The sequence below is a fragment of the Lagopus muta genome, chromosome 2 (assembly GCF_023343835.1).
Source record: "Lagopus muta isolate bLagMut1 chromosome 2, bLagMut1 primary, whole genome shotgun sequence".
Taxonomy (NCBI): domain Eukaryota; kingdom Metazoa; phylum Chordata; class Aves; order Galliformes; family Phasianidae; genus Lagopus; species Lagopus muta.
The window spans coordinates 10,480,557-10,491,588 of NC_064434.1; the positions used below are offsets into that span (position 1 = coordinate 10,480,557).

At 43.8% G+C, this 11,032-nt stretch overlaps 1 protein-coding gene across 1 annotated transcript; it reads left to right on the forward strand.

Moving 5' to 3' along the window:
* The first annotated feature begins 5,072 nt into the window (after positions 1-5,072).
* On the forward strand, positions 5,073-10,478 carry RDH14 (retinol dehydrogenase 14). The gene is made up of 2 exons (XM_048936225.1): positions 5,073-5,528; positions 8,721-10,478. Exons 1-2 carry the CDS (start codon positions 5,073-5,075, stop codon positions 9,336-9,338), a joined length of 1,074 nt encoding a protein of 357 aa, XP_048792182.1. The 3' UTR covers positions 9,339-10,478.
* The last annotated feature ends 554 nt before the right edge of the window (positions 10,479-11,032 follow it).

Here is an 11,032-nt window from a genome sequence, read left to right on the forward strand (position 1 = left end):
ACAAGAGATGTACAAAGCTATTGCTCACCACAGCCAACTGATGCCCAATCAGTCCCTGAGCAGCAGCAGCCCTCCCTAACCAACTCCTCACAGTTTTACAGGGTGTTTTTTTGTTTTTTTTTGTTAGTTTCACATGATGTCATATAGTATGGGATATCCCTTTGGCCAATTTGGGTCACCTGTTCTGGTTCTGTTCCCCCCCAAGCCCCTTTACTGACAGGACATTACAATACTGAAAAACTGAAATGTCCTTGGGTCCACACAGCACTGCTCAGCAAGGACTAGAAACATCAGTGTATTATCAGCATTGTTTTTCTCCTGAAGCCACAACATAACATCATATCAGACACTATGAAGAAAACTAACTATCCCAGCTAAAAGCAGAACAGAACCACAATTAACTGCAATCAGCCCCATGGGAATGACAAGATAGAGGCCTCAAAGACATGTATGTTAGAATAGATCTCATGTTAATGTGTCAGATATGCTATGAATATCATGAGTTAGGCAAAGACTAAAGAGCTATTTATTTATTGATTGGATTCATAATAGTATTCACGTCTGTTCTGTAATCTGCATGAACTGAATCTGGCAAACTCAGATGAGTTTCCATGGGACAGGTATCTGCTGCAACATGAATTCATGCAAAATTACACCATAGGTCTAATGTACCTCTTTTGTGCTAAGTTCTTGTATCTCAGTGTCATCCATGTTTTTGAATGCCTTCCAAATGACACAGTTAACATCTGTCAGGTGGTGTTTGTTCTCCTTCCCTCCCCAGTGGAACAAGTGTCCTGTTTTATTTTTACTGTATTTATATGAGAAGAGACAAAACCAAAAGAATGTGCCTTGCAGGGGGAGTATAAGACAGTAGTGAATGCTTGTGGTAATCTGTGGTTCCTGTGGGAATTCACTCCAGAGTCTCACATTAGCCTCTGAGAAGGTTCAGTCTCTTCTGTCCAGATGAACTGTCCTGCTATTGCAGAAAGCTTCATTGCATTAATTGTGGTTTGCCTCCCAAAAATGTAGCTAATCTTTTAAATGCTCTCATCCAAGCCACAAAGATCTCTGGAAACAAAAGATGAAAGCCATGATTCTGTATAAAACTTGAACAGAAAGCACTGGAAAGGTTTTGTGTTCACACACTAGCTTGCCGTATTGATGGAATAGACTGCAGAGTTCTGGTGTACTTGGAATTTCCTAAGTGTTAAAGGCTTTATGCCCAAAATATATCACATTTCTATAGCTCAGCCAGAAGATGAGGAAGAAGTGAATTACTGTGGCTTGGTCATTGCCAGGATGGGATAGAGTTACTTCACCAAATGGAGATAATAAAAAAAAAGTTATTAACAGATGTTTTCATATGAGAGCTCCAAATCAGCTCTCCAAGGCATCCAAGAAATATTCCTTAGCTGTGAAGTATAAAATGCACGTGTACCTTTACCACAAAAGCACGGCTGCAAACTGTAGGAAGACTGACCCTGCCTTGCTGAAGCAGAACATAATCAGTCATCCTACATGTATGCATTGTTAGCATTACAGATGTGAAAGCTGTGTGCAGTTGGACTGGATGATCTTGAGGTCTTTTCCAACATTGGTGATTCTATGATTCTATAAGTCTATGATTCTATAAGCATGCTGCCCAGGGCATGATTAGAAGCTTCCAGTTCTTGTTTAGTCTGTACATACACAGTGGTAGAGGTCTATCCCTTGCAGCATCAGTCCTTACCTGAGCGCTGACTGTCAGAATCCCCACTGCCATATGATAAATAGCAGATTCTTTACCCTGCATCAGGAGCAGGATGAATCTATTCCTCTAATAAAGAATATTCTGGTTCCTGTAACTTTGCATCTTACTGTAAACCACTGTTCCTTTCTTATACTTTTTGTCAGCAAGGTCACTAGGCAGTAAGTAAGCAAGGTTCCAACACATGCTGGAGGCACAGTATTCTCTCAGAAGAGCATATGAAAGAACACCTCACACTGGTTATGGTCCCTGCATTGGTTTAAGAATGCCAAAAGCTATCTCTGTCACAGGCAGACACGTTGGTGTCACCTGAGTAAAATACTCTTTGGTATAATCGTGAGCCAGACAGTGGAGTGAAGGGCAAAGAGTGATGAGAGTTTTCTGAGATGAAAACAAAGAAGAGGTCTCTCAGAGAATCAAATCTGTTTAGATGTGGTACTCATACAGCTTGTTAAACTGTTTGAGAAATATGATAGGCAGTCAGAGGAGAGACAGCAAGAAAAATGCAGAAAAATTGGATACACCTCTTTGGCTGTGATGTGAGTTAAAGTCAGCCTCAGAGCAGACTGCAGCATATGAACATATACCCAGATATGGGTAGCATGAGCACATGACTGTTAATTGGAGGTTAAAATTGCAAATTTTATTTGGTATCACATCCAGGCCAACTCCGAGAAACTGGATGAAAGGTTCGTGGGTTTTCTCTTGAATTTCTTCCTCATTTTCCCAAACATACTTGGTCTTGACTGAAGACAGATAGGAGGCTGAGGGATGGCCTAATGGCAGCCTACAGCTCTTCAGAGGGAATGGAGGGGAGGATCAGGATGGGGATTGGGAAAAGGTTTTTCACCAGAAGATGGTGGGCATGGGACAGGCTCCCTAGGTCATTGGTCACAGCCCCAAGCTGTTCCAAGAGTGTGTGGACAATGCTCTCAGATACAGAGTTTGAATTTCAGGTAATCCTGTGTGGAGTCAGTTGGGTACCCTTTCAACTTGAGATATTCTTATATATATATTTATATTTATACTATATATTTATATTTATATTTATTTATTTATATTTATTATATAATACTATACTTGTAGGGCATCCACAACCTTTCTTGGAAACCTGTTCCAGCACCTCACCACTCTCAGTAAAAAACTTCCTCCTGATGTCTAATCTAAATCTCCCTTCCTTTAGTTTAAAACCATTGCCCCTTGTCCTGTCACTATCTACCCACGTAAAAAGTTGATTTCCCTCATGTTTATAAATGCCCTATAAATACTGGAAGGCAGCAATGAGTTCTCCCCACAGCTTTCTCTTTTGCAGGCTGAACAAGCCCAGTTCATTCAGCCCGTCTTCTCAGGAGAGGTGCTCCAGCCCCTGGATTACTTTCACGGCCCTCCTCCAGACCCTGTCCAAAATCTGCACATCTTTCCTGTGCTGGAAGCTCTGGACTTGGACACGGCACTCCAGCTGGGGCACTGCCAGGGCAGAGTAAAGGGGGAGGATTATGTCCCTTGCCCTTCTGGCCACCCCTCTTCTGATGCAACCCAGGATATCATTGGTTTTCCGGGATGAAAGTGCACATTACTGGCTCATGTTAAGTTTTTCATCAACCAGGACCTCTATGTCCTTGTCATGTATTGTCAAGAAGGCCAATGGTATCCTGGGGGCGCATTAAAAAGAGTGTGGCTAGCAGGTCAAGAGAGGTGATCCTCTCCTTCTACTCAGCGCTGTGTGTCCAGTTCTGGGGTCCCCAGTTCAAAAAAGACAGGAATCTCCTAGAAGGAGTCCAGCAGAGGGCCACAAAAATGAATGTGTTTCTCCTATGAGGAAAGGCTGAGTGACCTGGGTCTATTCAGCCTGGGGAAAAGAAGACTGAGAGAAGATCTGATAAATGTTTATAAATATCTAAAGAGAGGTGGGAGACAAATGGATGAGGCCAGGCTCTTCTTGGTAATTTGAAGCAAAAGGACAAGGAGTAGTGGCCTAAAACTTGTAAGAGGAAGTTCCATACTAACATGGGATAGAACTTCTTTATGGTAGAGGTAACGGAGCACTGGAACAGGTTGCCCAGAGAGGTTGTGGAGTCTCCTATGGAGATCTTCAAGACCTGTCTGGATGTCTACCTCTGCAATCTATTGTAGGCTACCTGGTTGAGCAAGGGGGTTGGTCTCAATGATCTCCTGAGATTCCTTCCAACCCATGTGATTCTGTGATTGTGTGATTCTCAGCCAGGCTTCTCTCAAGTTCTTTTCCCAGTTTGTATACATATCTGGGATTGCCTCGACCCAAGTACAAACCTTGCACTTTGCTTTGCTGAGCCTCATTGGGTTCATAAGGGCCCACCTTTTGAGTTTATCAGAGTCCTACTGGAAGTCATCCCTTCCTTCTGCTGTACCAACTGCACTGTTCAGCTTGGCAAATGGCCTCAGGTTGCACCAGAGGAGGTTCCAATTGGGTATTAGGAAAAAATTTGTCCCAAAAAGAGTGGTGAGGCACTGAAACAGGATGCTCAGAGAGGTAGGGAAGTTACCCACCACTCCCGGGGATGTTCAAGAAAAAGGTGGATATCACAGTGAGTGGCATGGTCTACAGTCACAGGCATGGAGTGATGGATGTTCTAGATGATCTTATTGGCCTTTCCAATCTCAATGTTACTGTGATTCTATTATTGTTATTGGTGTGAAACCTGCTAGTATTAGACAAGCAAATTACCTCTTTCCCTGGAATGCCATGCAAACTAAGGGGGATTCTTATCTAAACAGGTAAGGAGTTTTATTAGGAGAAATGGTTTTAAGTTGAGGGAGGGAAGATTTAGGTTGGGTGCCAGGGGGTTAGGGTTAGGGTTAGTTCTTTACAGAGATAGTGGTGGGGTGCTGGAACAGGCTGCCCAGAGAGGTTGTGGATGCCTCGTTCCCTGGAGGTGTTCAAGGCCAGATTGGATGGGTCCTGGGCAGCCTGGTCTGGTATTAAATGGGGAGGCTGGTGGCCCTGCTTGTGGCAGGGTGTTGGAGATTCATGACCCTTGATGTCCCTTCCAACCCTGACCATTCTGTGATTCTGTGAAATAAAAACCTGGGGTGAGAAAATTTGTGGGCTGCACAAATTGTGTGATGGGCTGTTCAGGGCAAGGGTCAAGAGGGGAAAGGCAGGGAACCGTGCAGTTACCGTGACCAGTTTTAGGCTCCGACTGCATTTAGGTGGGAGAGCACTATCTGGGCCCTGCCCTGTGCGCAGCGAGGAGGGCACTCCGCGGCTCTCCTGCCTCGGGACTCCGCCATTCGGCTCCGAGCCGCTTCGTGCCGCAGCGAGCCGCTCCGTACTACACTCCCCACAATGCGGCGCGGCGCGGCGGGCGCAGCCTCACTGAGCCCCGGGGCTCGGCCGTGCGCCCGCGCCGGGCGGAGCGCCGCTCGGTCCGCTGCCATGGCCCCGGAGGCGCTGACGGCGGCGCTGCTGGGCGGTGGGCTGCTCTTCGCCGCCTGGCGTTGGTTGCGGGCCGCGGCCCGCCCCGGAGTCAGAGCCGGGGCCTCCATGCGGGGCAAGACGGTGATCATCACCGGGGCCAACAGCGGGCTGGGCCGGGCGGCGGCCACCGAGCTGCTGCGGATGAAGGCCCGCGTCATCATGGGGTGCCGCGACCGCGCCCGGGCCGAGCGGGCGGCCCGCGAGATCCGAGCCGAGCTGGGCGAGCGGGAGGCGGCCGAGGGAGGCGGCGGCGAGCTGGTGGTCCGCGAGCTGGACCTGGCCTCGCTGCGCTCCGTGCGCGCCTTCTGCCACCGCGTCCTCCAGGTACGGCCTGTGCCGGGCCTTGCACCCGACTGGCGCCGGGCTCTTCCTCCCGCCGGCACCCGGGCTGGGGTGGTGCGAGGTGTGGCTGGGAGTAGCGTTCTGGTTTTTTGCTCTGAGACAAGCTGTGTTTGATGTTTTCAGTTGGTCGTACAGCTCAGCCTTGTCCCGCAGCTTAAGGCTCATGGGTGAGCCATGCAGAACTGTGTCCGCGTTGCTGCCTCCTCCCCAGATTCACGCTCAGCAGTACCCGAGTTTAGTAGATGGATAGTCTTGAACATTTCTGCATGTGGCCTGAAAGCTCGAGCTTAAGGAGGCTGGAGACGGCCAATCAGTTTTCCACCTTAGAGTCATTTGAGTTGGAACGTACCCTTAAAGCCATCTAGTCCAACTCCCCTGCATTGAGCAGGGACATCTACAGCTCCATCATAGCTCAGAGCCCCGTCCAGCCTGACCTTCAGTGTTTCCAGAGATGGGGCATCCACCACCTCTCTGGACAACCTGTGCCAATGCCTCACCATCCTAATGGTAAAAAAAGTTCCTTATATCCAATCGAAATCTCCTCCTTCTTAGTTTGAAACCATTTCCTATCAAAGGGAATATTCGGCTGAGAGCCTCCACTGGATGCATTCCACTCCATGAGAAGCTTTGGCTGAGACACTCATCTGACAGCATTTGACACTGCAGACCATGAGATGGTCTGCATAGGAAACCAGGCTTAGTGAGTTGTGCAGCTTGGAGAACTGCTTGTTAAGTACTTGACCGATGTCTAGATGCCGTTTTGATAAATAAAAATTGAGACTATGTTGCATTGACTTTCAAACAGCTTTTCTAAATTTAATTATCTGAAAAAGCCAAGTTCTGTAGTGGAGCATTGCAGGCTTTCCTTCATGCATTTGAATCCAATGATAAGGTCAGTCTAATCTTGCTTCACTGTTTTGGGAGAATATGCACATATACAAAATGATATAAAACACTAGAAAAGAAACGCACTGCCGAACCGTTTTGTATTTACTACACAGTATCCAGAAATGGAAATTTATTACTGTCTGTTTATCAGCAAAGCCAATAGAAGTGACTGTAAATGATAAATGGTTGGAGAAGGAGAAAGCAGCACTACAAATACATGCACTGATAGGCATTTTAACCTTCATTTTCTAATTGATCCCAAAAGCAGCTGAATGAAAAGGAATGTAATTTTAAGAAGCTGTTATGTTCAAACTCGTACTAATTGCCTTTTCTGAACCTGTGATTCTTTATTGCACAATTTGTTTTATTTTTGTTGTTGCCTGGTGGATGGTTACTGAGGTTTTTGTCTTTGTGTGCGTGTGTGTATGTTTTTGGAGATGAAGAAGTCTAAAAAAAATTGTCAGGATAGGGTGAAAAGGACTTAAATATTTTTCAGGATGGGGAAACATTCCCACAGCCTAACTTAGTTTGTGGGAGCTTTCCATTCTGAAAGTACAGGTGATTACGTCTTTCACTCCTTAATTTCATTGCAAAAAAAGAAAAATGGAGGACTTAGGGATGTTGGGGGGCTCCAAGGAAGAATGGAGAAAATGGAAGCAACCTCAGAAGCTACAGGGAATAGTATTGCCCAACAAAGCAGTGTTTTGTAATTTGTTACGCGCTTGGTCATAATAGTTACATTAGCATTGTTCACCTTACTTGAATTAAGTAATTAAAGTAGCAGTTTCTGAATATATCACAAGTAGAACTTCTTGAAGTGTTAATTCTTGTGAAATAGATTATCTGATCAGATGCTACAAAAGGCAACGTTTTCTAAAGTAAAGCAGTGCTAGTTAGCAGATCTACAGTAGGTCAGAATTTCAGCCCTGTCCTTGCTTACTGATAGGAACCATTATGTGCTTTTGGGTGAAGAGAATTGGATTTGATGCTCTTTATAATGCCTCAGGAATTGTGTGAAACAGTCCTGCAGAAATCAGAGGCTGAAATGCCTCTGAAGTGCGTGATCAGGTGCCGACATCACTAAACTGAATGACAAAGTGCAAATTTGGATTTTGCTCTCTGAGCATCTTTGCAGGTGATGGCAGTCAAATGAAAATAAATAGTATCAAATTAATCTTCAGATTCTCTTTTTTATGATCAACGCGACCCAAAGTGATCTTTGTCAGCTGGCTCCACATTGTTTTTAAAGAATTGGCAGTAAAGGAAACACATCCTACTTTTTCTGTTAAGTAAATGCATTTGCTTCTGAGTCATGCAAGCATGAATTCCTGTGATACCTTCACATTCTTGTCAGACATGGGTGAAAGCACTGAATTTGGAATTCAGGTAGGCAGCTTAATCTGATCTATTTTAATTTTTTTAAAGCTGTTTTTTGTTTGGGAAAGCTCTTAATTTTTGAGTGGGTGCTGATACATGAATGTATTGTAAATTACGTTTGAATTATCTGTACCACTTTCTGTATTAATTATATCAGTTTTCTGAACCACAAAACTGATCCATCAAATAGCATGTGCTGAGCATATCATAAAAATTTCAAGCCTCCATCCTGTAGAAATATGTTCTTGAGTATGCCTATTAGATTCAACTTGTTGTATGAAACTTGCTGAGTTTAATAACATAATGAACTCTACTTTTGTCATGAGTTCTTCTCTATATGTTGCACTAAACATCACAATAAAATGTAGTAATTTTAAGACAGCGATTAAAGCCATGAAAATGCTGTTTTGCAAAGCTTTTTACGACATCTCCACAGTGAGACAGTGGGTCTACGGTTTGACGGTTCCTTTCAGTGGCAGTATTCTTTTGTGCCATGTCTGCATGATGTTTTTGTGGTAGAATCCTTGCCCATGACTGGGGTTTGTCAGAAACTATTATCATTAATGTATGTGCTTTTGCAAGTGAAATAAACAGGTTACTTTTTAGAGGAAAACAAATGCTTCACAAACATAAATGATTAGCCTGGAGGCGATTGTGTTGTCTGCATACATTATAAGTAAATACAGACCTACTGTGATGTACTGGAAGCCTGCTGGAGTTGAATATTCAGTTTAGTGGTATTTTATTCTTTTTTCAGTAATGCTTTAGAAACTGTTGGAAAGTTACCATTTGGAAAACTGGAAGTTATTTCCCTCTAACAGTATATAGTGAGAAATATTAAGCATAATAGTATGTTTTGTGTGACAAATGATTATAAAACTAAATTAATTTTTTCTTTCCTATTTAAAGGAAGAGCCAAGGCTGGATGTTCTGATAAATAATGCAGGGATATTCCAGTGCCCATACATGAAGACAGAGGATGGCTTTGAGATGCAATTTGGTGTAAACCACTTGGGTCACTTCTTGCTCACCAACCTTCTTCTGGGCCTCCTCAAAAATTCTGCTCCGAGCAGGATTGTGGTAGTATCCTCAAAGCTTTACAAGTACGGAGAAATCAACTTTGAAGACTTGAACAGTGAAATAAGTTACAATAAAAGCTTTTGTTACAGCCGGAGTAAACTGGCTAACATACTGTTTGCAAGGGAGCTAGCCCGTCGTTTGGAAGGGACAGGAGTCACTGTCAATTCACTTCATCCGGGTATTGTCAGAACAAATTTAGGGAGACATGTGAATATTCCGTTACTGGCAAAGCCCCTATTCAATTTGGTGTCATGGGCTTTCTTCAAAACACCTCTGGAAGGAGCCCAGACTTCTATTTATTTGGCCTCTTCTCCTGATGTTGAAGGTGTGTCTGGGAAATATTTTGGGGACTGCAAAGAGGAGGAACTTCTGCCCAAAGCCATGGATGACCTGGTTGCAAGAAAATTGTGGGATATAAGTGAAGTGATGGTTGGATTATTGAAATAAGTGCCAGGGATAATATGATAAGGAAAATGCAGATAACTATGCAATACATATTTGGAACTGTAATTCTCACCTTAGATGCTGTGAGAACACAGATCTGTGCTTAAAAACGTTTGATAGAAGAGTGATTTATGCTGGAATTCTGTTTTAAAATAATGATAATCTCTGTTTAATAAGCACAAGCATTCAAGAAGAACCTGGAATAGAGAATGTAACTTCTGAATAAATCTGTTCAGAAAGTCATGGTCTAAAATAAAAATTAAACAAAACTGTGTTTTGCGGTAAATGTTGCCTATTTGTCATGTTCTGCTACTTTTAGTCATGCTGGACAGTGTAGGGTGTTGATGGTGAAGTGCTCTTCCTGTGAAATGGTTTTAAAAATAGAACCTAATACTAAGATCTGTCTTTTTGAGCCATCATAGTGAAATCTGGAGCACAGTTTTATTGGTATCTTATACTGTAATCATTAGGCCTCATGAGTGCCATTCGAAGACTTCTCCACTGAATGCTTCCATGAACAAAACTGTTGAGCTGTATACAGTTTAGCTATGAAGTATGAAGTTACTTTTTGAGTTTAATGTAACTGCTGTTCAATGAATACATACACTTCATTGTGCAAGCTCTATTTCTGTTTTCACATATCCTGAACTTGCTGTTTCTAGATATGCAGATGCCTTGGGTTTTATTAAAAACAGTTGACATATCTCAGTAGGGTTTTGCATGAGTTGTGTCCATGCAAAGTCTTCAAGACTTCAATCAGATTAGACTGAAGAGAAATGCTTCTTCATTCAATGCTTCTTTGGATTGACTGCACTTGTAGTAGTGAGATTAGGTAAATCTGACTGATTCAGCTTAATGAATATTCTTTAATAAAAATCTTAAAAAAAACCTTAGCATTGATTCTTTCACTATGGAAGATACAACCAGTAGTCTGTGTACACACCTTTAAAAGGTGGAAGATTCACCTGCTTTACTTTGGGGAGTCTCTGCCACATAGAGGTAGAAATAAAATGCTTGTGTGTAACCAAACAGCTAAATGGATGTTACGTGAATCTGTACTTTTTTTTTTTTTATTTTTAATTCATGTAATTAATGGGTTTATATTGGCATTTCCTTTTGGGGATGATTCCGTCCAAGGTCTCCTGGACTTTCTGGGGCTCAAGAGCATCTGAAAACATGTACAGGCTGGTCCACAGCAGCATGACCCAAGTCTGCTCCATGCAAAGGAGTGCTGAGGATCAGCTGTGAAATACAGCTGCCTTCATCTGCCCTGATGTAAGTGCAGGAGATTTCCGTGTGAGGGGGCAGAAGGGCCATAAAAGAGCAGCCAGGTTCTGTTGCTGCAACGGCAGCAAGGGAGTTGTTGCACCAGGAGAACAGAAAGGCCCCTGAAGAGACCCAGCTCCCATTGCCTCAACGGGAGTGAAGGACTTATTGCTCCTGGAGGACAGGGAGGCCCCCTGTTAGTGAGTTAACTACTTACTGTGTCCTTGAGCATTGAAGCTTGTAGAGGTCTGCAGCTGTTGGTAGAAGAGACAGAGAACAGATGGAGAGACCCTTCGTGATGGAGCCACGGACATGTGGGGCCAGGGGGTGTCTTTGCAGGGCACCTGTCTTTGCCCAAGCTGCTCACCTCCGTGATTCTCTGTGCTGCCTCTGCTGCTGTACCTCCTTGTCCTCCCACCCTACATGGGCGC

Coding starts and splice junctions, on each gene's coding strand:
- RDH14 (XM_048936225.1), top strand. CDS start 5,073: ATGCGGCGCGGCGCGGCGGGCGCAGCCTCACTGAGCCCCGGGGCTCGG. Junction 5,529..8,720: donor TCTGCCACCGCGTCCTCCAG/GTACGGCCTGTG, acceptor TCCTATTTAAAG/GAAGAGCCAAGGCTGGATGT.